We start from the raw sequence: 27,778 nt of genomic DNA on the forward strand, positions 1-27,778 counted from the left end.
TTAGATGTAATCCATTGACAGTGCTGGTGTCTACTTGTTCATAAGAGATGTCCAGTTAGGGCTTTGTCTCCCTTGTTATTAATGTTTCCAATTTATAGTTATTTTATATCATATATATGTTTTATTTTCAGAAGCTTCTACTGTATTAAATTTCCATATAACCCCTCAAATGACACTTAGTTTTAGCTGTTCCTTTCTGTATTCCCTTTCTTGCCCCTTCTTTCCTCCCCTGACCTTTTGAGTCTACCTTTCCTGCCCTTCTCTATTCATCCATAATTATTCATTTTCCCTTTCCCCAAAGAGTTTCTTCCCTCTTCACTAGCTCCATATTTTTACGTCACCTCTGTGGTTATAAGGATAGTAGCTTGCTTATCAAAGAGTGAACAGTGAACAAATAACTGAATAAATATTTTCTTTTCTTTTGGGGTCTCGATTATATCACTCAGAATGATTTCTTTTCTAATTTTATCTACTTACCTACAAACTCTTTTCTATCTAAGTTGAATGGAGGGTCAAACAGAGAACATTTAAGAAGGGGGAGATACACGGGAATGTGATCAAAATGTATATTATGAAATGCTCAAAGAATTAATAAAATATTTTTAAAAGAGTTAAATCCAAATTGCATGTATGACCTAGTTTACCTAATCAAGATTATCTTCCCATAAAACTGTTAAACTGTATGAATTATATCTATAACTTTTTATAGGGAAATGTCATTGTTGCTTGGATTTCATTAAATGCTTTTTACATATCGATTTCTTTCACAAAACCCTGAGGTTTATAAGTCACACCAAGTCAGAGCCAGCTAAGCTTAGGGATCTGAAAAATAAACCTGAATTTTGAACCTTACTTGGAAAATATTTACTACCTCCTTCCAGATCAAGAAGGGAGCTCTCAGTTGGGCCTGCCTTCAGCGTCTCCAACACTGAGTAAGTCTGCTTCAATGCCTTCTCTTATAGGTTGCTTTGGCTGTGGAGTTTTGTAACAGCAAAGAAAGCAGTGATTGTACTGCCTATTAAGGAGGTTCCCACTTTCTTGGGTGAGCTCCCTGTTTGTTATGCCCACACTAGGTATATTTATACCATGGGCGGGAAATAGTAACCTCTGCTGGCAATGGTAGTTCTAGCTGTTCTCAAGGGCACAGTGTCTTGAATACCCTTAAATATGTTCTGTTCTCCTTGCTCTATAGGACAAGGGTTAAGGAGTAGGAATCTTTCTGAGCACAGATCTTAAAGGACATTTGAGAGAAACATGTTTGAGTCTGGAATTGAGGGAATGGTCTGGCTCTCAGATTTGGCTCTCAGTATGTCAGTACATGTGAGTTTACCACTAGAACCAGTAACCATTGTTATGCCTATAAGACCTGCAGTCCCGATGCAGGAACTCCGGACCGCTCCCCTCCCAAAGACACTCACAGACTGGTTCGATGGAAAAGCAAGAGGCATAAGTTTATTCTGATTGCGATGGGGTTGCCCCTTGAAGACAGGAGACGACCCTGAACATACAAAGCACAGAGTTTTTATACCTAAAAACCAGACCACACATGTTTCTTTACATTGACTGGTCAGCAGAAAGATAACATAAAAAACAGTTTTGAAGCTGGCAGCTTGTGGTTTCTTCCAAGAGCTGTTCACCCTGCCCCAGGTTCCCTAGTTCTCAAAATAAGCTCATGCTGCCCTCTGGGGAGGGCCATCAGGTCTGATCTCTATTAAAGGTTCTGTTCTTCTGCCAACACCTGCAAGCAATCATGCTCTGGGGGCTGAATTTCTGGATCTGGTAACGTGGTAGCGGGGTTTAGCCCCGTCGCTGGGGCAAAAGTAATCCTGTCATTATTTAAAAGCAAGATCTGGTAATGAGTCATGTGGGCATTTGTGAGCCAGTGATCAGGTGGCTGTCTAAGGACAATCTCAAGGGCATGAGGGGCATAGACAGTAAGATCTTGTCCCAAGTTCAGCTTGTCAGTGTCCTTTACCAATTTAGCGACTGCTGCTATTATTCGGAGGCAGGTTGGCCATCCTGCTGCTACTGGATCAAGCTTTTTAGATAGATAAGCTACTGATCTCTTCCAGGGTCCTATCTTTTGAGTCAGTACTCCTTTAGCCATTCCCCGATTTTCAGACAAATAGAATTAAAAGGTTTAGTTACTTCAGGAAGTCCCAAGGCTGGACTTAAAGCCCATTTAATATTATCAAATGCAGCTTGTTCATCTTTTACCCAGGTAAAAGCATCATTGCCCTTTGTAAGGGCATACAGAGGGGCTGCCATTTCAGCAAACCCAGGAATCCATAATCAGCAGAACCCCGCTGTACCAAGAAATTCCCTCAATTGTTTAGTAGTTTGACGAGGGGGAATATGAAACACAGTCTTTTTCTAGCCTCTGATAACCATCTTTTTTCTTCTCTTAATATATAACTCAGGTAACTGACCTGTTTCTGACATATCTGGGCTTTTTTTGCCAACACTCCATAGCCAAATTCGACCAATTCTTGTAATAGTTGGCCGGTGGCTTTGAGACAGGTTTTTTGATAATCTGCGGCTAGTAAGATGTCATCCACATTCTGGAGAAGAGTTACCTGGGTATTTGTGGCCCAGAAGTGTGTCAGGTCTCAGTGCAGGGCTTCATCAAATATGGTAGGAAAATTTTTAAACCCTTGGGGAAGTCGAGTCCATGTTAGTTGGCCCGAGACCCCAGAGTCGGGATCCTTCCATTCAAAAGCAAAAATGTCTTGGCTGGCAGGGCTAAGTTGAAGACAAAAGAATGCATCTTTAAGGTCTAGAACAGTATACCAGGCTCTGTCAGGGGGAAGGGAGCTCAGCAGTTTATACCGGTTGGGGACCGTTGGATGTATGTCCATGACCTGTTTATTAACTTCCCTCAGGTCCTGCACAGGTCGAAAATCATTGCTCCCAGGCTTTCAGACTGGCAGTAATGGAGTATTTCAAGCATATTGACATCTTTTTAGAACCCCCAGGTCAAAGAGTCGCTGTATATCTGGGCGAATCCCATGACGGGCTTCTTTAGACATTAGATACTGCCCCACTGCAACTGGGGCTGCCTGAGGTTTTAGCTCTATCTGGACTGGCGGTTGTTTTCTTGCCTTTCCCAAGCCAGCTGTCTCAGCCCAGGCCTCAGGGTACTTCTCCAACCACCAGTCCATGTCTGTTACCCCATCCTTTAAAATTTTCAAACAGCCGATATTCATCTTCCAAGTGAATTGTGAGCACATGACTGGGATCCCCTTTGTTGTCTGTAACCAGTGGGCCATCTGGTTTAAAATAGATGTGGGCTCCTATTTTGGTCAGGATATCCCGACTCAGCAATGGGTATGGGCATTCAGGCACGACTAAGAATGAGTGGGACACCGGGCCCACTCCGAGGTCCACTATTCTTCGGGTCGTCCATGAGTATTGTTTTCATCCAGTGGCCCCTTGAACCCATGATTTTTTTCTCTTTCTTAGCCCCTGAATCTTGTAATAGAACTCAATGCTGAGTGCCAGTGTCCACTAGAAAATGGACTGGCTTCCCCTCCATCTTAAGGGTTACTCTGGGCTCAGGGAGGGTGACCGAACCCTGTCTTCCCTAATTGCCACAGACCAGCCCATTTGAATTCCCTGCGTCCATGGGGAACAAGGCTTTGGACAGGAAGAAGCGGGTTTTGGCAATGAATTGACAGACAGGGACACCTTGATGGTTTTGTCTCTGCTGCACTTTTCTGAAATCAAGCTAGTATTTTTATAATGATTTAACAAAAAGCCACCTTAAATTTGGCAAACTTCCCAGAACATTCAGACTTTTACCAAGAATACAAAGTTTACATTTTAACATAGGGGAGTGCCCACAAGAAATCTTGGCCTGCAAACTTTTGATCAATGCATACAAAGGGAAAGAAACCTCAAATGCAGTTTCATTATTGCTAACCAATGAAGAGGAAAGTCAGGAGCTAAGTCAGATGCCTGCCAAAATCTTTTTCTATATCAAAATCTAATTACACCTTTGTTAACCATCCTCTCATATGTCCTGCTAAAGATTTACAATCTTCCCTAGGAACAAGGCACTGAAGGGAGGGGAAACTCCCACCAGCTGTACTTCTCATGCTATTTTTTCTTAAGAAGGAGCCTATTATTTTTCACTATTATTATAATGCTCTTAATACTAAATCTAATTCATTACTTCTTTTAAAACTACTTTTCTTCTGCCCTATTCTCGTTAAAGCTTTTGATAATCTATCAAGAATATATTTCCTTGAATAGTTAATTGTGCTGTTTCAGGAATCATAGAGAAATATCAAAAAACTCATTAACCCAGCCCCACAACCGCAACCGAAAAAGCGTAGAGACCCTAGACTGCATCTATTTTAATTAGGTGGTCCGAAAGACCTGCCAGTGGCCTCCAGGGAGTGAATTTCAGAAAAAAGCGTATCTCCCACCCTGTAGCACAATCTATTGATATGCTACATTTGCGATGCTGGAGTGGGTGTGGCACCTAATCACTGTCATCATTCAAGATTAGGACTCAGGTCCCTGGGGCTCTAGTATTTAGCTGCTTTTTTTTTTTCTTTTGGGGCAATCTTTGACCCAGTGTCCCTTTTCCTTGCAGTAGGCACACTGGTCCTTAGACAGAGGGCCCCTACGGTTGCCAGGAACTCTCTCCCTTTCAGTACAACTTTTCTGTACTACAGTGGCCAAAATCTTAGTGAACTTTTATCCTGTCTCTTGTCTCTTCCTTTTTCTCTCATCTCCTGTTCTTTCTGCTTTCTTTCCTCTTTCTCTTCTTCTGTCTCTCGACTATAGAAAACTTTCTCTGCCCCTTGCACTAAATCCTTCAACAACTTATCCTGCAGACCTTCTAAATTTTAAAGTTTTCTACGAATATCTCTAGCTGACTGATCTATAAAAGATACAGCCACTGTTACCTTGTGCTCATCTGAAGTAGGGTCATAGGGAGTAAACCAGAGGTATGCTTCCATCAGCCATTCTAAGTAGGCTGCAGGAGATTCCTGCGGCCCCTGGATCACTTCTCTTACCTTATTCAAATTAGTGGGTCTTTGAGCAGCCCCACAGAGACCTGCCATCAGAGTCTGGTTACAGACCTTCAAGCACTGCCTACCTTCTGGTGTATTGTAATCCCAGTTAGGACATGAGAGGGGAAACCCATCATTAATCTTGTCAGGGAGAACTGTAGGCCTCCCAACCTCCCCTGGGGCATTGTTTCTTGCTTCTAGAAGGACCCGTCCCCTCTCCTCAGTAGTCAGGCTGTAAAAGCTGTTGGCAACCATCCCAAGTGGGCTGGTGAGAGAAGAGGACAGATTCAAATAAATAAGTTAAAGCTTGGGGATTCTCAGAAAAAGGGGGATTGTGGGCCTTCCAGTTATAGAGATCAGCTGAAGAGAAAGGCCAGTATTGGAGGAGTTGATTCCCATGCTTATCAGGGAACCCATAAGCTCGTATTGGGAGGGCCACCAAGTCTGGCTGAGCTGTTCTTTGTGTTCCAGCTGCTGGGTAATCTTCATTCTGAAGATCAGGCATTAGTTGCAGCAGGACCTCTGGCAGTGTCTGCAGCAGTGCTGAGGGACTAGCAGCTCCTGGTGAAGTTCCTATAAGGGGACTGGAAAAACTGCGTGCAGGCCCTGCCCTAGGCCCTGCAGGAGAACTGACAGCCTTCGGAAGACTGACAGAGGAAACAGTTGGAGGTCTGGCGGGAAAAATAGCCGAAGAACTGGCAGGGGAGATGGCAGGTGGATAAGGGGGCAGAAGGTTAAAAAGGAGGAGATCTGCCTCTGGAGAAGTGAGCACTTTTCTTCCTTAATGGCAAAAACAGTTGTCCAAGGAGTCGCTGTGGAAGGAACAAAGGGGCACAATCAAGGGGGAGGGTGGCGAACAATGTATTCCCAGGTTAGAATATAAGGTGCTTGATCAGGATGACCCCCTCGGGCTTGGAGGGTCTTAGCCTTAACAGCAAGGATCATATCAAGGTGAAAGGTGCCCTCCGGTGGACATCCAACCTGAAAGGTAGGCCACTCTGAGGAACAAAAAGTTTGCCACTTTCCTTTCCTAACTTCCACTGAGAGGTTATGTGCCCTATATCTCACTTCTGAGAAATGGTCAAGGGTGAGGGATAAGGGTGTAGTCACAGTCTGTCCCATAATGAAATCATCTGTCAAAAATGTCAGAGAGGCAACAACAACAGAAACAAAAAGAATCAGGCAAGTAATCAAACAAAGACGCCCTTGTGGGTGGTACCACAATACCCTGATAGAATGGCTGTCTGGTGGCTGTCATTCTCTACAAAAATCAAACTAGAGGAGGACTGTCTCAGAGCCAACCTCCCAAAGGGAATCTGGAGCGTCCTCCAGTTTCCCAGCCAAGCGATAATCTGACGCATCTGTCTACCACAATGGCTTAAGCAAACAACAAAGAAGGTTGAGACAGGCTCCTATGCAGAAACAGAGTAAAATAGAGATCTGACAAATAGAAAAGACTAACCTGGCCTGACCTACAAGCCCAGTCTGGTGAGGGTCAGGGAAAGGACACGTCGGTTTCCCAACCACAGCACCACATGTAAGATCTGCAGTCCCCATGCAGGAACTGCTCCCCTTCCAAAGAGACTCACAGACCGTGGTTCAATGCAAAAGCAAGAGGCATAACTTTATTCTGATTGCGATGGAGTCACCCCTTCAAGGCGGGAGATGACCCCGAGCATACAAAGCACAGAGTTTTATACCTAAAAACCCGACCACACATGTTTCTTTACATTGCCTGGTCAGCAGAAAGATAACATAAAAAACAGTTTTGAAGCTGGCAGCTTGTGGTTTCTTCCAAGAGCAGTCCCCCCTGCCCCAGGTTCCCTAGTTCTCAAAATAAGCTCATTCTGCCCTCTAAGGAGGATCATCAGGTCTGATATCTATTCAAGGTTCTGTAGCCCCAGTTGTTTTTCTTTCTAATCTGGACCTTATTCAAGGTTTAATTGTTTTGCTTTCTAGTCTGGGATGGTCTCATTTCTCATGCCCAGTTCACTTGATCCGCAAAGACCACCAGGAATCAACTCCACTGTGAACACATTAGGGTTTAATACAAGCTCAAGCTCGGGTGCAAGATCTCTGTGGAAAAAGAGACATATGTGGCTCTGAGGTTTGGAGGAACAGGGTTTTTAAAGGGCAATACAACAAGCCTGGAACTTTCAAGCCTTTGTTTATTTTAGGCACCAAGGCTATAATGGTCCTGGCCCATCTATCTGGAGGGTATCTGCTTCTGTTAGGGAGGGGAAATGATTAGCACATCTTGTGGTTTTTTTTTTTTTTTCTAGTAGCAGGACTATGTGACCTTGATCACCAGCTAGGAGCTAGCTGTGTGGGAGACTACTGGCCATCTGGTATGGTTGCCAAGCAATGATGCCTTTCAAGGGCCTCAAGGCTGGGCACAAGGGTCTATCCTAACTTGTCTGCTTCTTTGTCTACACTTGCACCCAGGACCACAGACATGTTACCCCAGCAATTAAATTTCGCATTTTGGACCTCTCAACAGATGTGTCTTCTGCTCACACATTCTTCTGAACTACTTATTCCCTCACTACACAATGTTTCTCACTACAAATCATCCACGACTTCTCTATAACTAACTGCTATAACCTAACAAATATGCTGATTGTCATTTTCCTCTTTTTGTATTGAGAAGATATGTCGTACATCACTGCTATGTCAACACTGTCTGACAAGGCAAGCTACTCTGAGTAACTGAACAGAAAAACGGTGTCCAGCAGAAACAAATGTTATCAAATAGCTGTTACAAGAGGGAAGGGTGGACAGGAGACAGAATGCTTTGACTATAAATGTACAAGGGAATTTCAAGAACTGATTAACATGAGCCAGTTGTAAAAGTAGGGGTATAGGGGGAGAAGAGGGAGGGTTGGGTGAAACTGGGAGGAGATAATGGAGGGGGCTACAGCTGGGATACAAAGTGAATACAGTGTAATGAATTGATTAATGTTAAAAAAATTAATAAATTCAAAACACACAAGAGACAGTTGTAAAAACCTGAAGAGAATCAAAAAACAGAAAGCCACTAGAAGTCTATGGTCAAAAGAGAAAGAGGGAGAGAGGACCATATGTAGGGAGGGAGAGAAGAAGGGAAGCAGTGAGGGAGAAAACCATCTTTTACCATCACTTGAAAACACGCCATCTACATCAAGGCTCCTCCAGGACTAGCCCTTCTGCAGCACAGCTCACTCTCTGTCATATAGCTCCAAAGACATGTCCTCTTGCTTCAGGCTACCTTTCCCAAGGACTCTCCAGCCTGCTGGAGAAAGTTAAATACAGGCTGAGGGGCTCACATTTCCTGATGACTGTACTTGTTCACTAACTTATTGATCCTCCCACAAGTCTCTCTAGACTCTAGAAGACTACCTGAGAATCTTGTACCAAAAACCTGTGCTCATATCTAAATCGGGTCCAAAATGAGTTGCATGAACTTGCAAAAGGCAAGAATGAAAGGAGACAATCTCTGTAAAGAAAGACTTTTGCCCTCCATGTCCAGTATGTTGCAACAGGTTTGGGCAATGCTATGCAGATGGCTTTGCTACTTGTAGCACACATGGTCTCCAGCTGATTCCACCTGTAAGTGTCCTCTACAGGTGCTCCATGTTTTGGCACCTTCGTTGTACTAAATAAAAAACTAAGTGTTGGGATATGTAATGTTTTCTATTATTAGTAGTAGCCCATAATTTTTGTGGCAGTATTATTTAACTTTATTAACACAAATGATACGATACCTGTTAGATTTCATAATTGCCTTATTTACATTGGGGCAGGAAGATATTTCACCTACACAGTCTCAATAACCTCACCATCCACCTCCCAGCTCCCATCCAATGCCATTCTCCTTAATCATCCTCATCTGAAGTATCTTCTATCCGTAATCTTATAAATACTTGCATTTATTCTTCATCTGGGCCCTTTCATGCCTTTATTAGAGTCCTTCCTCCCAGCCCATGTGGTTCCTTCTCCATGCTAATCCATCACAGTGTCCTCCTTCCTCTTCTTTTCCTGTCCCTTTGTTTCCCATGAATCTCCTGTGCTCCAAAGCCTGGGAACCATAGCCATGCCTACCCCATTCTGTCATGCTGAGGTATAGGCTGTTTAAGCAGCCAATCAGGTAGGTTTATACAACAAGGATAGGTGTACCCAGATCTTGAGGGCCAGTAACACACCTCAGACCAACCTCCAACAATTCCCCTTTTTCTGTCTAAATAAAAAGGCCTCATTTTTACAATAAAAAAATTATGAAACATTTTTAAAATAGGTAAGACTATTATGTATAATATCTAAGTTAAATGCATTTGGCAACCTTGAGAAAAATATCTTATCTATGAGGGTCTAAGGTTTGTGCTTCAGTTATTTTTAGAGTTTGTGTCTATCAACCTAAAAACATCTATCTAGACCTAAAACATCTTTTTAATTTGTAAGCAACTAAGCTAATTGTAAAACAAAGACCATCTGGTTCTCAACACTATCAGAGACTTAAGAAGGAATAAAATTTATACCCTAAATAAACAGGATATGCATGTTAGTAGCCTCTAAAAATAGAAATTGACAGAGACAGCTTGCTACCTGAACAACCACCCAAAACTCTCTATAATGGTGGAGCATCATCTTCAGCCTTCTGGCCCGGTATCTTTGACAAACATATATGTGAAGCAAAACCATTTAGGACTTGCTTACCCTGTCTTGGCAGAGTTCATCCGTCAACTTGGCCTGCATTTGAGTTTGCCGATTTTGGGCAGAATTCTGTTTGTTGTGAAGTGAGGGCATTTTCTTTGCCTAGGGGGCTGGTTTGCCATATTTGAAGCCATCTCCATATGGAGCTTCTTCGATGCTCATCATCTTCTTTGAGGTAGTCAGGGTGCTGTCAGGAGATGATCTGTCCAATTGTCAAAGAATCTTTAAAATAATAAAAACAGTTTATATACAATATTCTGTAGGTCTCTTGGGTTTTTAAAGACTTATCTATTTATTTTTATATAATCTAGCTATAGAATTATATTTGTTAAACATAGGATGCATATTCCTGTGATAAATTAAACTACGGTCTGACATGATCATGAGTAGATTAACTTACATTAGGTAACTTGCATTACCTAATATCCTAAACAGTTTGTAATAGCAGTTTCAAAGTATTGTAAGTAATTTTGAAATTGTATCAATACACTAACATTTATATCAATGTGTCAAAAATACATTTATTTTTGCACCACTATACAAAATCCTATAGCAATGAGTTAAAAATAACCTTATTTGAAAATAACAAATAAAGCGTTAAGTTGAGGAGTTGATTTAATAACCTACCTTGATAACCAAACTTTATATAAACTCTTTTTTATCTTTAAAGAGTTTCAGTATATCCTAGGCATCTTGTGTCTGGGTTTTTACATCTGTTGTGGCTATCTTTGGCTTGTTTTCTTTTTTATATCAAATGGACAGTTTCATTTCTTTAAATACAAGAATGGTAATTTTTGAGTGTTTAGGACCTAACTAGTCTGGCCTGTATTTTGCCATCTGTAAGTCTCCAGTTAATTTTTGGCATTAGGCGTGACTAACATTTGTCCTCCGTGAAAATGTCTCATATCCAAAAGGATGAGCTTCCTTTCAGAGCAGTGTGACTTCTTAATTTACTTAGTATTTAAAACCATTTTCACGTGGGAGGCATGCAGTTTGCATGTTTAACTCCCAGCCTAATTTTGGGTCCTCACATTGACCAATAGAACATATGTCTTCAGCCCAAATGCCTTTGACATCAGGTTTTCTGTCGAAGTCCCATCTTCTGAGGAGATTGGCTAGCCTGTTTAAGCAGTGTGACATCTCTCTTCATAGAAACCTAAAAGTGATGTGAATCCAACCACCTGTAGATCAATAAGGACATAGCATTCATTATTAAGAAAAGATAATGTACACGGAAATCTTAAGGAAAAGTTTGTCATTTTGAATTCTAAACTTTTTTTGCAAGTGGCTAATCACTAGGAGTTCCTTTCCTGACTTGAGTAAGTTGGACTGATCCAGAACTCTGAGATCAGCCTTTGTGTGCTGTGTGTGTGTGTGTGTGTGTGTGTGTGTGTGTGTGTTGGGATTAAAGGCATGTGATATCATCTTTCTGTTTAAATATTTCATCTCAAATGACTTTGTTACTCAAAGCCCTGAAATAAAAACCATGCAAAGAAACAAGAAAAATTTAAGTTTTAGGCCAAATGTACAAATTTAAACTGTAACAAATAAAGCACAGTTTATTATTTTTTGGAATTTAGTTGTTGATAAAGGGTATGAGTGGCCCTTCCCAGAAAGAGATGACAAGCATCTTGTAGCCAGAGAGCTTTGAATTTTAGCCATTATTAACCTAGTTTATACAAGGAAGGATGTCCTTTTTATTGTCCATAACTTAGTATTCCATCTTTTGGCTTTCTCCCCATTTTCTACTTGAATTTTTTTGGAGAAGGCATGGAAAAGTGCCACCACCATTAAACACATTGTAACCAGATCCATGACTATGGAAACCAAAACAAAGCCAAAAGAAATTCAAGCATCCTCTGTCATGGAATTTTTTATTTTAGATGCAGTTCCAGACCTAGCTTTACCTCACAGTTTTACCTCTCCAACTTGCCATGTCTTCATAACCATGGCTGTTGTTGCTCTATGAGAGCTGAGCCAGCAGCAACAGCAGGAAGCAATGTTTGTGCATCCCCAGAGGAAACTGACCTTAAGTCTGCTCTGTTTGCTTCCCAGTTTGGGTCTGTCTGTGGTAGGCTGCCTTTTGCTTGTGGGTCTTTTTACGTGAGTCCCTTAAAGAGACATTATTTCCCCCTGGAGTTTTTAGGTTTTAAGTTTGCATTGTATAGGTAGAAGCTTATTCCCCTCCTCCCAACAAATTATGATAAAGTTTGATTTAAAGAGTGTGGATACATAAAGTCAGTTCAGAGCCATTTGCTGTAGTAAATAAAAAAAATTAAATGTTGGGCTGTATAATGTTATTTATCATTATTCTTAACTCTATAATCATTGCAGTGGTATTATTTACCCTGCTAACACAGGTACTAAGACAGCGACACCTGTTAGATTTTATAATTGCCTTATTTACCTTGGGCAGGATAAATATTTCACCTAAGCTGACTCAATAACCTCATCATCTACCTCCCAGCCTCCATCCAATGCCATCCTCCTTAACCATCTTCATCTGAACTACCTTCTATCCATAATGTTATAAATACTCGCTTTTATTCTTCATCTGGGCCTCTGCACGCCACTGCACGCCATGTATTGGAGTCCTTCCTCCCAGACCACTTGCTTCCTTCTCCATGCTAACCCATCATGGCGTGTTTCTTCCCTCTTTCTCCTGCCCTCAAAAGTCAGAAAACTTCAGCCAAACCTACCCACTTTCTGCCCTGCCCTGGTCAATCAGTCAATCAATTATGTTTACAAAACAAGGATAGCTGTACCCAGATCTTGAGGGCCAATAACACACATCAGACCAACCTCCAACACATCTCTAAAATCATCAGGTCTACATTGCAGCTATGCATTACCATTGTAGCCCCATGCATCAGTCTCTAGTGGGCTTCCTACAGGGAATCTATCCTTCCTATACCTTGCTCTGAGTTCGGAGGCTTTGTTTAAAATGCAGGTAAATGCTTCCTTGTAACCAAAACTCTTGAATTCTTCTTGCCTAAGTGAATTCTCAAATTTGTGTTGAGATGCACAACAACAAGGAAGGAATACTGAGGAATTTCCAAAGATAGGGATTACTTCGCCACCCAGGGAGTCGGACAGCACTTGGCTAAACTCTGTGTCCCATCACATTTCAACAAAAGAGCACAAGGTTCAAGCATGCCCATAAGTGAAGTGTCCAAAACAGAGCCCAAGTCACGAGTTCCCTGTCTTCCCAGATCACTGAAACTGTAGTGCTTTCTGGACGGCAGTATATTCCCCAAGAGCATAGAAACTCCTGATCCCTCCGTTCATGCCTCACTCTGTGACTCTCCTCATCCCAACATTTTATGGCCAACAAAGTTAAGTACTCTCTTCTCTAAGTTTCACAAACAGCTTATATAACTTGGCCATGCTTGGTAAGGTTTTATTCAACCCCAGGTTGTGACCATTTGTTATGAAGCAAAGGTGCAATACATGGGCTAGCAATAGGCATCTAGGAAAAGGAGAAATCTTACAACATAGCCACACACTGTGAGTCTGACAGTCTCTTGACACACATTGAAATGCATTGCTTAGTGCTGTGGAGAAATAGCCCCATGTCTTGTGATCTGTGTTATGAATGGGCGGTGGGAAAACTGAGCATGGGTAAATCACCCTGTCTCTCTTTCTTGCCATCTCTAAGGTCACCCTACATTACCCCACCTCCCACTATAATCTGCTTCCTGTGTTGGCCATGCCTGGGTGGAGCTGCCTGGTGACTGGAGCAGGAGGGTTTCTGGGCCAGAGAATCGTCCACATGTTGGTGCAGGAGAACGACCTGGAGGAGATCAGGGTCCTGGACAAGGTCTTCAGACCAGAAACCAGGAAAGAATTCTTCAGTAAGTAAACCTGAGGATTCGTCCTGTGGCTGCATAGCAAACACTGAGTAGATGCAGGGAGGACTCCTCCCTTGTCTAGTACATAAACACTTGTAGTCATAACACCATTCCATGTCCACACTTATCAGGAGGAAACACACAACTGAGCATAAATGACATTGTACAGTCAGGAAGAGACTGGGTTTGGACTGACAAGTTCTCTCTCTATTTCCTGTAGCTCTTTAATGTACCCTTGTCATTACTAAGCTGGAGGGCTCAGCACTAGCTCCCTGTCTCTCCTAATTGCTACTGATCTAATTCTTTTGTTCTGGTTTGCTTTGTGGTGGTCTTCATTTAGCATCTTGGGCAGAAGTAAAATAAAAAGAGTAAAAAAAATATCAAATTAAAAGATGTATAAGAAGACAGAGGTAGGGATAGGAACATCGACAGCCAGACAGAAAGAGATAGAGACTGAAGAAGAGAATTTCTGAGTAAATGCATGTGGTCAAACCAAGGGACAGAAACAAAGCCAGCATGAGCCGGACTGTACATACTTTGCCTGGATTGTTCTGAAGGATTTCTTACCATTCCTCACTGGAGTTTATCATCACTAAGAGTAAGACTGCAGAATTCACTAGTGCAGGCTGTTATTCGTACGCCAATTTGTTCAACTGGGTGAAACGTGAACAACTGATTTTGTAGTATAATTTACCATCTATTCAGCCTGCACCCTGGGTCATTAAAATAATTGCAGGGAAAGTGGGAAAGCAGGCTCACTCACCTTGTCAGCAAGGGCATTGAGTTGGAAAAAGAAAAATGACTATAGCAGTGTCACCTGATTAATGAGGAACACAGATGAAGACAGAGGTCCCTCACTATGCTCCACTATTTTGATCAATGGTCAGCTGTTGGGCTACAGTCTTCAGTGTTTCCTGGTGCTCCTATGTGACTCAAGCTGGTTCTTTGCCCCTCTGCAGAGTCAAGTGTAAATCTATTTTACCTAGGGATCTGCCCTGCACACAGGACCCACCACAGTCCTCTGAAACAGCACTCACCCTCTATTCTACTTCTTGTCTCTGATCTCCTCTGATGTCAGTTTCCTCCTGTCAGCTTCAGTGTTCCTTCCAGAAGTGAAATATTAACACACAGTGAACAATTCTATTAATTGGGATACTGTTCCTCAGCGTTATTTGCAAAAAGCCAAGGTTCAGATGGAGAAATAGCTCCACTGTGGATATGGACAGAGAAGGCCCTGCATAAAGATAAGAATGAGGGATTTCCTAGAAGTGAGCTTTCTGTGCCAGGGACTGTGGGGCAAACTGGGATGATAACTCCTTAGCTGTGCGTAACGTTCCAGGGATGTAGTTAAAGCTTCCAGCGTCTATTTCTATAGAGGAATAGTGCTAAGGTTAACTGGTTTGCACAAATGCCACAACTAGAATAAACACACTGGGGTGGAGATCGGGAAGACTAGCTGCAGCCGTTATGATCTTCACACCCGGTGGGTGGAGGCGATTACCTGGGTCTCCTTCTCATCTAGCTCATAAGTTGCACCACCTCACGAGGTTGCTGTGCAATTATCAGTACATGAAGAAGACTTAGATCATGCAGCAGCTATGGCTCCACCAAACCACTCTCTACAGGCCCTCTCCTAGGACCTCAGGGTCCCCAGAGAGCTCATGGATGTGAGTCTTTCACTACAGGTCTGGAGTTCTCCTCTTGTCACAGCCACATCCCTGAACCAGTCTGTCTAGAACAGTGGTTTTTATCCTATGGGTCACGAGACCACTGGGCTTTCACAAACCTTCTAGAGGAACTTCATATCAGGTATCCTACCTACCAGGTACTACAATACAATTCATAACAGTAGCAAAATTACAGTCATGAAGTAGTAACTGAAAATAATTTTTTTGGTTGGGAGTCACCACAGGTCTAATATCAGTATCAAGGAAGAAAAAGGAAGAAGTGGGGAGATCAGATTATAATAATAGAATTCAACTCTCAGGCAGATAATACCTTCTGAGCAGCCCCAAATTTACATTTTTCTAATTCAGGGCCTTCTGGGAGTTGCATGGTGAGAGGAGGGGCTTGGATAAGGTATGCTGAGTACTGAATTAGGGGCAAGCCATTCTATTTTTGTCCCTTGGAGATGTTTCTTTAGCCATGGATTTCTCCTGTCTTTCTCACTGTTTGGCTTCAGGGACAATTTCAGGTCACTTGAATGTCTTTAATTGAAAATTGATTCCAAGCAATGCCAGAGCATAGGCTAATGGCACAGGTGTAGGCAAAGGGCAAGCAAGGGGTCCTCAGTAGGTATAGGAATAACTGTGTCCTCAGGCTTCTTGGGCATCACTTTGCTCATCTATTAAGCAGGGCACACAGGACCAGTCTCTAGGAAGTGTGGGAAAGAAGGAAGCATAGTCTTGAACCTGGGTTTCAATTATGAAGCACAGCAAGTGTAGGGTACTAGCAAAGACTGTGTGTAGCAAACAGTTCATTTTGCGAATTAAGTGACAAAATATTAGGCAGTGTTATGTGCCGAGTCTAGAAAAACATGAACTTGCTAGTGTATTTAGGTCCTTGGAATAGATGGTACAAGGAAGTCCTGAGAAAGCCTGTTAGAGCATTGACATCTGCTCTTGATAATGTCTCAAAGAAAACATTCCGATATATCCAACTTGGGCCCATCCTAATCTTGTTGCCAGAGCTTCTAACCTCCCTGGGTCACTGAAGCCAAGCCATTGGCTCTGAGTTAACTCTTCTTTTGCGCCCTGCAGAGACCCAGATAATACCAGGCTCTGGCAAGGGGAACATACAAGATATATATTTGTGAGTCTTCCTTCTGCTGCCACTGCTAGAAATGTGTTCCTCATCAAAACCCTGGGACAGACATTCTGATTGCTACCCACTTCTCCCCACCTCTCTATTAGCTGCTGAGTCACTTTGTGGATGGATGAACTTCCAAACACTTTCTTGAACAAGTTCATATCCCAGGCACATTTGACAGCTTCCTAAGCTTATTTCCTAAGTCAAATCAGAACTGATGGAATCCTCTTCCCCCATGGACTGGTGAGGCAGCCCTGACAGGAAGCAGTGATCAGAGAGCAGGCAGGCAACAGAGTCCATGTCAGAGACAGCCTCTTCTCCCCTTACCAGGTAACCCACACATACCCTCAGCTGCCCATCTGCTACACCTGTGTAGGGAGCCTAGGTCCAGTCTATACGTGATCCGTGGTTGGTGTTTCAGTCCCCAAAAGCCCCTCTGGGGCCTGGTTAGTTTGCTCTGGTAGTCTTCTTGTGGAGCTGGCACTTTCAGGTCTTTTGATCCTTCCTCCCACTTTTCCACTTTCCCTGCTCTTCACCCAATATTTGCCTGTGAGTCTCAGCATATGTTTTCATCTGATGCTGGGTGGAGCCTCTAAGAGGACAGCTATGGTAGGGTCGTGTCTTGTTCCCTCTCTTCAGACACTTCTCCAGTCTATTCTATTTCACACTCTGAGTGAGATTTAAGCAACCTCCTTGGGTCCTCCTTGTAACTTATATTCTTGGGTCTGTAAATTGGATTTTGTCTATCTTGGACTATGTAACTGAAATGTGCTTATACAGATACATACCATGTGTGTCTTCCTGGACAATTCTTGATGACATAGGTAGTCAACACCTGTGTACAGGGAACATCTTAGCCCAAAGAAGAGCTTCTCAATGACCTGCCTTGTGTTCCACAGACCTCAAGACAAACACAAAGGTGTCAGTGCTGGAGGGAGACATTCTAGATGCCCAGTACCTGAGGAGAGCCTGCCAGGGCATCTCTGTGGTCATCCACACCGCTGCTGTCATTGATGTCTCCGGGGTCATTCCCAGACAGACCATCCTAGATGTCAATCTGAAAGGTAGAGTATCTGCAGAGGAGAAGGTGAGATTTGGGAGGTTGAAAATGTTAACACAGATTGAGAAGGAATGCTCTCACCATAGAATACCTGCCATTCTCTGAGTCTAATGCCTCGGCTCACCATACCCTGCTGGAAGAGATCAGTGCTATTCCATTGCTAAGGCTCAACAGTTAGAAAGTAGGTAACCCTGGATGTAAGGCCACAGCCATGTCACTCCACCTTCAAGAAAAGCTCTTCTGTTGTCCTCCATGCAGAGGAGACCGAACTCCAACTCCAAGCAGTTGACAAGCACCCACCCATTTTCTGCCTAGACTTTGCAGGAACCTGCTCTGAAGGCTGTTCTATCTTCAGGATCTCACAATGTCCTGCCATTACAGGAATGCCCAGCAGGGGGCTCACAAGCCCTTTTAGTTTACTACTAAGAGCAACAGATATCAGTGCTGGGTTCCAGAATGAAACTAGAAGGAATATGTATCACCAGCATGGGAGATCCCACCCATGCTGGGTCCCGGTGAGGCTCCCTCTAAAAGAACATTCTCAGGTTTACACGTTTTCTCACAACAAAATGGACACCTGGCTGGAGGATTTTGTTCCCGTTCTTCTATAAAATTGTAACACAGCTATAAGAAAGGTAGGGAGACGTGAGAAAGTTTCCCTCCATAGTCAAGACAGAACTATAAATAAACACACCCCCCTTCACAAGCTACTGATTTTCCGGTTTTTCTTTGGAAAGTACAGAGAGATGGTCCTCAGATCCCAGACTCTAGGACCAGGTTAAGACAAGGCTCCCCAGTAGAGAGTGTCTTGTCTTGTTGCTGCATGGGTCCAGCATTTTGGGTAGGGAGATCTCCACCACCACCACTCTGCTTTTCAGAGCTTGTTTGTATCAACTGCCTCTTAAGGCATATTCATAAATAGATTTAGCATTAGGTTCCAGCCTGGCCTTATAAGAAAGAAAGCTGTACTGTCAGGTTTTGTAACTGAAAAGTTCTCAGTAAATTGTCCTTAAAAATTCTTAATTCTTCTTATTTACATTCTCCAGTTTCGGGAAAACATGAAGCATGCTTTCTTTTCAAAACTCTTTGCTTTAAGAAAGGGTCCCCTGTTTGTTTGTACCCACAGTGTAAAGGGTTGGGTAAGAAAAAGGAGCACTTAGGATTCTTGTCATGTAGGAACTTCTTTCCATACCTGAAACTATTGCAAACTGATTCCTTGTGGACACTTCTTTTCTATGGTAACATTCCACACCTCGGGCTGAACACATCTCTCTCTTTTTCTCCATCCCTCCCTCTGCCTTTGTCTCTCTCTCTCTCTCCTCTTTCTTTCTCTCTGTCTCTCACTCCCCCCTTTTCTTTCTCCCTCCTTTCTTTTCTCACTCCCTCCCTCTCCCCCTTGACTGTGAAGGAAAACTGACTTGGCTTTGAGGTTTTCTCTTTTAGAAATTGAAACAGGGGGCCAAGAGGAGGAAGGTCCCAATGGACAGTATAGGGTCAAGATGGGGAAGATCCAAGCTACCAGAGAGCTTGGGTACTTGGGCATAGCAGGCTCAGAAATCTCACTGGAGATCCTTAATACCTGTATCTTTTGTTCCACCAGCCAAGATTCATGAACAGAGAAACAGCATTCCTCCCCCAGTACAACACAAGTCCCTCCTAACCCAGACTTCAGCAGGTCAAGAGCTCTCCTGCTTTGTAAGACAACCCAACAAGGGAGGTTATCTGCTGCTGGAGGGACTGGAGGCTGTGCAGTTTGGAAGCCATGACCTGGTCAAGCGAGTCCTGGAAGTTGTCAGCCAGGAGCTGTGTCTGTACTAGTGCTTTTCCAGAGGCCCCTTTTTCCCCTCCTGATGAGAGGACAGGCCTAATCCTACAAAGAAGAGCATGAAGATTTCTCTCTTTATCTGGTTCCCCCTTAAGTGTTCGGCAATTTCTTAAATTCCTACAGGTAGAACGATAGGGTAATCATAGTGGTGGTGCAACATCCCTGACTTCACACTATACTGCACAGGGATCACTTCCCTCTGGGAGTGCTGCCTTGCCTCTCCTCGGGGATGAGGATATGTTCAGTTCTGATGTGACTTGATGTTCTGGTGAGGGTTGATATGGGGTGAGAGAGGCTCCCCTTTCCTGGTAAGAAGGGAAGAGGGGAAGAGGGAAGGAGGTAAAGGGGAAACTGGAAGGAGAGGAGGGAGGGACACCTTTAGGATGTAAAGTAAATACACTGAAATAAAATAAAAAAGAAAGTACATGGTGTGATCCATACTCACACAGCAAACAAATGGGCAGGAACGCAGTGTTAGTCAATGGGTGACCAATGACGGCACTTTTCATACTTGTACCTTAAGGCCCATGTACATTTATGAGAAGAGAAGAATGTTCCTTTCTGAGACAATGATTAGGGCTCTCAAAATTACTGTATTCTGAATGCTAGTGTATTCGAATGCACTTACACTTTTATCCAGTGGAGCCTAAATGCAAAAAACCAGTGTCCTGGTGAGATTTCCTTTTCCAGATTAGTTAGCCCACTACTTTTGACTTGAACTTTAGTCAAATATTTTATAGGATGAGTGAAACAAAGACAATCTCTCTTTTTTTAACTCTTTATTAATTACACTTTATTCACTTTGTATGAACCCCCGTGGTTCTATCCCTCCTCCCATCCCAATCCTTCCATTCCTCCACCCTCTGCATGCATGCTCCTCCTCAAGTCCACTGATAAGGGAGGTCTTCTTTTCCTTCCTTCTGATCCTAATCAATTAGGTCTCATCAGGAGTGGCTGCATTGTCTTCTTCTGTGGCCTGGTAATGCTGCTTCCCCCTCAGGGGGATGTAATTAAAGAGAAGGCCAATCAGTTCATGTCAGAGACAGTCCCTGTTCCTATTACAGTGGAACCCACTTGGATACTGAACTGCCATTGGTTACATCTGTGCGGGGGTCTTAGGTTATCTCCATGCATGGTCCTTGATTGGAGTATCAGTCTCAGGAAAGACTCCTGTGCTCAGATTTTTTGGTTCTCTTGCTCTCCTTGTAGAGTTCCTATCCTCACCTGATCTTACTTTTTTCCACTTCTTTCAAAGAATTCCCTGCACTCTGCCCAAAGAAACCACTTGTCTTAGGTTTTGTCAAGAGATTGCACTTACACTTTTTGACAAAGAGATTGTCAAAACCTAAGACAAGTTGTTTCTGGCCCACTAAAGTCTTCATTTACATTTGAAATAATACAGTTCACATGGAAATAGTGTTTACAAATACATATATATTGGCATTCTAGTCTTCTACTCTCTGATCAGTCATGCCTTACAATATGTTTATGACTATCTAGGAATTCTCTAACCTCTTTACATCATGGTGTACCATGAGGTAGAGAGCAAAGGTAGAACCAGAGCTAGACTACTGCCTTCAAAGCCACCCTAATCCAGCTTCCCAATGCCATGGCTAGCATTCAGAAAAAAAGTAGACAGCAAGAAATAATTAAACTCAAGGCTGAAATACGTGAAACACAAGCAAAAACATATGAAAATATCAGTAGAAAGAGCTGATTCTCTGAGAAAATCAATAATATTGGCAAACCCTTATAACCAATGAACAAAAAGCAGAGAAAAACTAAATTAAAAAGTATGAGCGCAAAAGGGAACATAACAGATACTGAAGAAATTGCAATTATAAAGACGTAGTGTAAAAACATGTACTTCACCAAACTGAAAAATCAAAAACAAATGGATAGTTTTCTCAATACCCATCACCTATCAAAGTTAAGTCAAGATCAGATAAGCCAATTTAAGCAGACTTACTCAACCTAGTATAATAGAAACAGTCATTAAAATTCTCCCAGCAACACCAACAACAACAAAAGCCCAGGGCCAGAGGATTTTAAAAGAGAATTCTGCCAGATTTTCCAAGTAGTGTTATTGCCAATACTCCTCAATTTATTCCAAAAAAAAAAAACAAGAAAGAAAGAAAAAAATAGTGACCAAATTGTTTTATGATGTCACAAGTACCCTGATAGCCAAACCAAGTTAGAAACCAAGGAATAGAAAGTTACAGAACAATTTTTTTATGAACATATATGCAAAAATACTCAATAAAATACTTTCAAATGAATCTGAGAACACATCAAAAAGATCATCCACCATGGTGAACTTGGTTTAATCCCCGAGATGCAGGGATGGTTCAACAAGTGTATGTTGATAAACATAGGCCATATAAACCAACTGACAGCCAAAATCCTTAGGATCATCTCATTACAAGCAGAAAGGCCTTTGACAAAATCCAAAGTCCTTTCATCAGAAAAGTCCTGTAGAAATAAGGGATACAAGGGACATACTTCAACATAGTGAAGACAGTTTACATCAAACCTATAGCCAACATCAGCCTAACAGAGAGAAACTCAAAACATTTTCATTAGCATCAGGACCAAGACAATCTTGTTCAGTCTCTCTCTCCATGCCTATTCAATATAGTACTTGAAGTCTTAGCTAGAGTAATAAGACAACTGATGGAGAACAAAGGGATACATATTGAAAAGGAAGAAGTCAAAACATCTTTATTTGCAGACACTTTGACAGTATACTTAAATGATATGAAATATTCCACAAGAAAACTCCTACAGTTGATAAACACTTAGAGCAAATTATCAGGACAGAAAATTAATTCACAATACACAGTAGCCTCCTATACATAAATGACAAATAGACATAGAAATAAATCAGAGAAACAAAAGTCGCTACAATAGCCTAAAATAATATAAAATATCTTAGGATAACTTTAATCGAGCAAGTTAAAGATTGAATGATAAAAATTTTTAGACATTGAAAAAGGTATTAGAAGATGGAAAGAATGTCTGTGCTCATCGGAAGGATTAACATAGTAACGAAGGCCATCCTATCAAAGGCAAACATGCAGATTCAGTGCAGTCCCTGCCAAAATTCCAAGACAATTCTTCAAAGATCTTCATATGGAAACACACACACAAACACACACACACACACACACACACACACCCTGGCCTAGATGAATCATTCCTGAATTATAAAAGAACTTCTAGAGGTATCACTAAGTCTGATTCTCATTTGTACAACAGTCCTATAATGTTAAAGACAAAGTACTATTAGTACAAAACCAGATACAATCAATGGAATCAAATGGAAGACTGAGACATAAATCCACAAACATATGGACATCTTAATTTTAAATAAAAATTTAAATGTACACTGGAAAAAAAGACAGCATTTTTGACAAATGGTACTGGTCAAACTAGATGCCTGAATGTAGAAAAGCACACATAGATGCATACTTACCGCTCTGTAAAAACTCAACACCCAATAAATCAAAGACCTCGAACACTAAACCAGATATACTGACATTGAAAGAAGAGGAAGTGGGACATAGCCTTGAACCCATAGGCACAGGAAAAGACATTCTGAACAGAACACTGTTAGCACAGGCCCTTAGATCAATAATTAACAAATAGGATCTAATGAAACTGAAAGGCTTCAGCTGGACAAGGGACACCAGAATTCAGACAAAGCAGCAGACTACAGAATGGGAAAAGTGTTTTACCAACGACACATTCAATATAGAGGGCTAATATGCAAATTATATAAAGAGCTCAACAAACTAGATAACAAGAAAACTACCCAGTTAAAAGTGGTGTACAAGACTAAAAGAAAAAAAACCTCAAATGGTTGAGAAAGACTTAAAGATGTTCAACATCCTTAGTCAATGGGGAAATGCAAATGAAAACAACTTTGAGATTTTAACCTTACACCAGTCAGGGTGGATAAGGTCAATGACATGAGTAATAGCTCATGCTGGTGAGGATGTAAAACAAAGGTAGCACTCATCCATTCTTGTTGGGAGTGCAAATTTGTACAAATAATATGGAAGTTATTGTGGGTTGCCCAGGAAGGTGAGAATTGATCTACCTCAAGACTCTTGGGCATATACCCAAAGGACATTTCATCCTGCCATAGAGATACTTCCTCAGCCAAGTGTATCGATGCTCTCTTGATAAGAGCCAGAAATTAAAAACAGCTTAGATGTCCATCAACAAATGAATGGATAGTGAAAATGTGGGAAAACCGTTGAGAGGAAAAGTAACAGCATGAGTGAGATAACTCTGACCCAGAAAGATAAATATGGTATGTATTTGCTTATGTGTGAATATTTATCTATTGAGTCAGTGATAAGAAGCTATAATTAGTAAAACAACCAAGTTTAGGCATACAATAAATGATTTGGGGACAAACAGATAGATCTCCCTAGGGAAAGGAAATAGAATAAATATCTATGAGTGGATGAAGAGAAGTGACTGGAATGAGAGAATTAACTCAATGAGGAAAGAAGGAGCAGATGAAGGTAATACTGGGAGACAGCTAAAGTTAAAGGCCATTTGATGGGTAACATGGACACCTGATATAGTAGAAACTTCCTAAAATATATGCATAAATGAAGGTGGTCTAAATAAAATGAACAAATACTGGGTGAGACAGAGCCCAAACTGAGTATCTCCTGTCAGCAAATGAAGCTTCAGGTACCAGGACTGGGTCCCATCTGTACTGGAAGTTTTGGTTTCTTTGTGTTTTGTAAATACGTTTTTGTTTTTATGCCAAGTGCAGGATTTTAGTTTGGGCTTTAGTTTGTCCACAGCTGGTAATTGCCTCCTTAAAGACATGGTCCTTGCCAGCTGATAACAGCCCGCCTCATGGAGCGTACAGATGGGACATGGTCTAGGACTATGAGAGATATAAATATGAGAGCCCAGAAAGGGCTCAGGAATCCCCATGGTTGAGGAGGCGAAAATAGCAAGAGCCAGAGGGCCTGGAGAACACCAAAAACACAATGCCTTTTTATTCCCTATGATCATTACACATGTGAACTCACGGAGACTGAGGCAGCACGTCAAGGCCTGTGCAGGTCTGCATGAACTGGAGTCCTGGAGATGAAAGAAGACATGAACAAATTCTCCCATTCTTAGCTAAGAAGCAATCTCCAGTTCATACCACTTGCAAGTGATAATTTAGTTTCTTCTAAGGAAGTCTCACTGGGGAAACAAACTACTTAGTCATAAGAGTAGAATGCATGTCAGGCACTAGTTGGCCAACAGAAGACTAACGCAATGGCATCATTGGAGGTGTTTTTTGTTTCATAAGATCATGTCAGACCTCTCTTATTTTTATCTAATTGTTATTATGTTACTTTATTTAATTTATATATTTTCTCTTTTTATCATACAGATACCTTGTGTATATGTCTTTCAGTTGATTGTTTTTATAGGTTTCCTGGATGTGCAAACCCATGAGTCTGTTTCTGGTGTCTTCTCTGGAATCTTCTGATTCTTTACCTACATAGCTCAGTAACTTAAGCACGTCCCTTGCCATGTTTATACCACTTTCCGGTATTATGCTAGGTGTGAACCAGCACAACATATGAGCTCTCCTGTACAAAGTAAAGGCTGCTGTGATTGTAGAGAAAGGTTCTGCACAGTAGTCCCATGTGGGACCTACACTGGGCTCCATGTGAACCTCAAACACCAAAAGGCAGTGAGCCCCTTCCATGCACCTAGACTTGGTCACCTCCAAAGCTCATGGTCAGAAACCTCATAATAAAGTCACTAAATGGCATGAACTGTTCATTATGTTCTAAGTAAAATCTCAACTTCATGTTGGCCTGCATTCAGAGCGATTATTGGCCACATGGGCCTTTAGGCTGTAGATTGCATAAGCCTTAGAGTGTTTCTCCCATAAGGCCATTCCTTTACTCAGCTACTGTTGTCAATCTGAACAAACAAACACCAAAAGCAGCTTATTCCAGTAAACAGTGATATGTCTTTCAGATGAGCACATGCATGACTACAGTTGACTGTGAGATGCTCAAAGAGGTTGAGACCAAGAGAAGATTTTATAAACAATAACAAAAAGCATTACATGTAAGCCCCAGAAAGACTACCCTTTGGCCAGGTATTGAGTAGCCTTGGTTGTAAACTTGACATAACCTAGAGTCATGAGGAACAGGAAACCTCTATTGAAAAATTGCCTAGATCACATTGACCTATGGGATGTTGACCTTATTGTTAACTGATACAGGAAAGCCCAGTCTCCTGATCTGTGGAGAAGTGAAGAGTTAGGCATTCTTGGAATGCTTACTTGTCTGCCCAATAAAAAAAAACAACAACAGGTGGATCAATAAATGAACTCAGCGAAATAATCATGGTTTGCACAGCACAAAAGCCATTGCACAGTTGGACAAAGTGGTTCTGGCTTGACCCAGAACTAGAAGTTGGTGGAAACAGATGGGATCACCTTGGGTTTGCAGGTGATCTCTTTAGATTGTAGATGAGGGTTCCCCTTTTTCTGAATGTTCTTTAATGTCACAGAGAGTCTGAACTAGGAAATATTGTGCAATATTGTGCCATACTAAAAAGGTTAACTCAGAGACCTTAAAAGGCCAATGTCTCTTTTGAATGTTCTCAATCTGCCTATGTTTATTATGTTTATTAATGACTAGAAAGAGTATTCAGATCATAGCAGGCAGTGATTATAATGTAAAGGTAAACTTATGAAGGCTGTAAGGAAGGGGAGTGAGAATGGTGCAGCAAGGAGATTGGAAAGCTTATGGACAGTACAGAAACATAGTGAGAGGCACAGGACTTCACATATGTCATCAGGAATCCCCCAAAGTCTTTCCCATCGTTCCTCCTCTCTGTCTTTCATCCTCAGAGAAAGTGACAACACTTTGCTAGAGAGGTACTTTATTTTTTTTTCTGTTCTCTCTACCTCACCCCAAGGCCAAGTGTAAACACTGGATTGAAGTGTAGTTTCCCAGATTCTACATTCTTACCTCCTTCTGTGGAGGTGGATTGAGGAAGGTCCCCTGCTACTGCTGTAAGGCCATCATGAATGCCATCTCTTCCTCCATATTCCCCAGAGTTCATTTACAACGAGTTTCTTGGATTCCACCCCCCCATCCCTAGCTTTATAAGATTGAGTCTGGATCAAATCACTTCTCAGAAATCCTAGAGTTTGATTTTCATTGTCCCCACTTCCCAAGGTGAACCTATCCCTGGAGCTGGTCTGATTTGGTCCTATGAAGAAGGAAGGTGACTGAAGCCTCAACCTTAACCCTAACCCTAACCCATCTTAGTTAGCTTTCTGTTGCTTTGATAAGACACCATGACCAAGGCAACTTATAGAAGGAACAGATTAGGGAGTTACAGTTTCAGATGATGAGAACCTATGACCATCATGGCAGGGTGCATGGCAGCATGCAGACCGGCATGGCACTATTGCAGTTGCTGAGAGCTCATATCTTGATCAAAAAGCACAAAGCAGAGAACTAACTGGGAATGCTGCAAGTCTTCAGAAGCCTCAAAGGCCACCTCCACTGACACACCTCCTCCAACAAGGCCACACCCCATAATGTTTCCACCCACCGGGACCAGGTATACAAATACACAAATCACCTGAGGCCATTCTCATTCTACCCACTACAAGTCAGTGTCTAAACACTCTAAGACACATTTGTGGATTAGAAAGAACCACATTTGTGGTTCTCTGGTCACAATTATCTGGACTCCACGGTCAAGTTTAATTTTATGTATTTTAGAAGAACGATTAACATCTCAAGGTTCTGAGCCGGTATTCTTCTTTTAAAAGTAATAATCCTCAGAGTTTTGGGAACTGACAGTTGCAAAATTTTAAAAGGATAATACACACACAAACACAAAACAAAACCTAGAAAACAAAGCAAATTCTATTCCTATACTAGTTTTGATCCAAAAAACACATTTTTGATGCACTTTCATTTTTGCACTAAGAAAAATAGAAAAAATTGATTTGGTGATTTTTGAAGCATTTAGATACATTTTTCTAGAATGACAGTTCATAAAATATATTTAAACATATCAGATTTCTAGAGTGCCTATATAAACTTGGGACATGTGCAAAGGCGTATTTGTAAATACGGATCTCTATATACATATACCTTGGATATGCAGGGCTTTCTGAAATCCCAGAGGCAGTAGTAAAACATAGGATTTCAGGGCTGGAAAGATAGCTCAGTGGTTAAGATTCCTGGGTGCTCTTCCACAGGACAGGGGTTCAAATCCCAGCACCCACGTGGCAACTAACAACTGTGTATAGTTCCAGTTTCAAGGGACCTGCCACCCTTGCATAGGCATATGTGCAGGCTAAAGTCAGTGACTATAACACAAAAATAAGTAAGACAATTTTTTAAAAACCAAAATAATTTTAGTTTGAAAAAGATAGAAGAGGTTACAGTATTTGGTAAATATTACAAAACAACACACACACACAAGTCACAAATTAAAAAAAAAAGCATAAGAA

The 27,778-nt window shown here is 41.8% G+C and overlaps 1 protein-coding gene across 1 annotated transcript in view; it reads left to right on the forward strand.

The window, feature by feature from the left end:
- The first annotated feature begins 822 nt into the window (after positions 1 to 822).
- Positions 823 to 27,778, forward strand: part of LOC132656957 (3 beta-hydroxysteroid dehydrogenase/Delta 5-->4-isomerase type 2-like) — a 105,298-nt gene continuing 78,342 nt past the window's right edge. The window contains exons 1-3 of the mRNA XM_060392995.1: positions 823 to 932; positions 13,372 to 13,567; positions 17,272 to 17,436. Coding sequence (XP_060248978.1) covers positions 13,423 to 13,567; positions 17,272 to 17,436 — 310 coding nt within the window. The 5' untranslated portion in view covers positions 823 to 932; positions 13,372 to 13,422. The remainder of the gene's footprint in view (positions 933 to 13,371; positions 13,568 to 17,271; positions 17,437 to 27,778) is intronic.

This window comes from Meriones unguiculatus, chromosome 10 (assembly GCF_030254825.1).
Source record: "Meriones unguiculatus strain TT.TT164.6M chromosome 10, Bangor_MerUng_6.1, whole genome shotgun sequence".
Classification (NCBI taxonomy): domain Eukaryota; kingdom Metazoa; phylum Chordata; class Mammalia; order Rodentia; family Muridae; genus Meriones; species Meriones unguiculatus.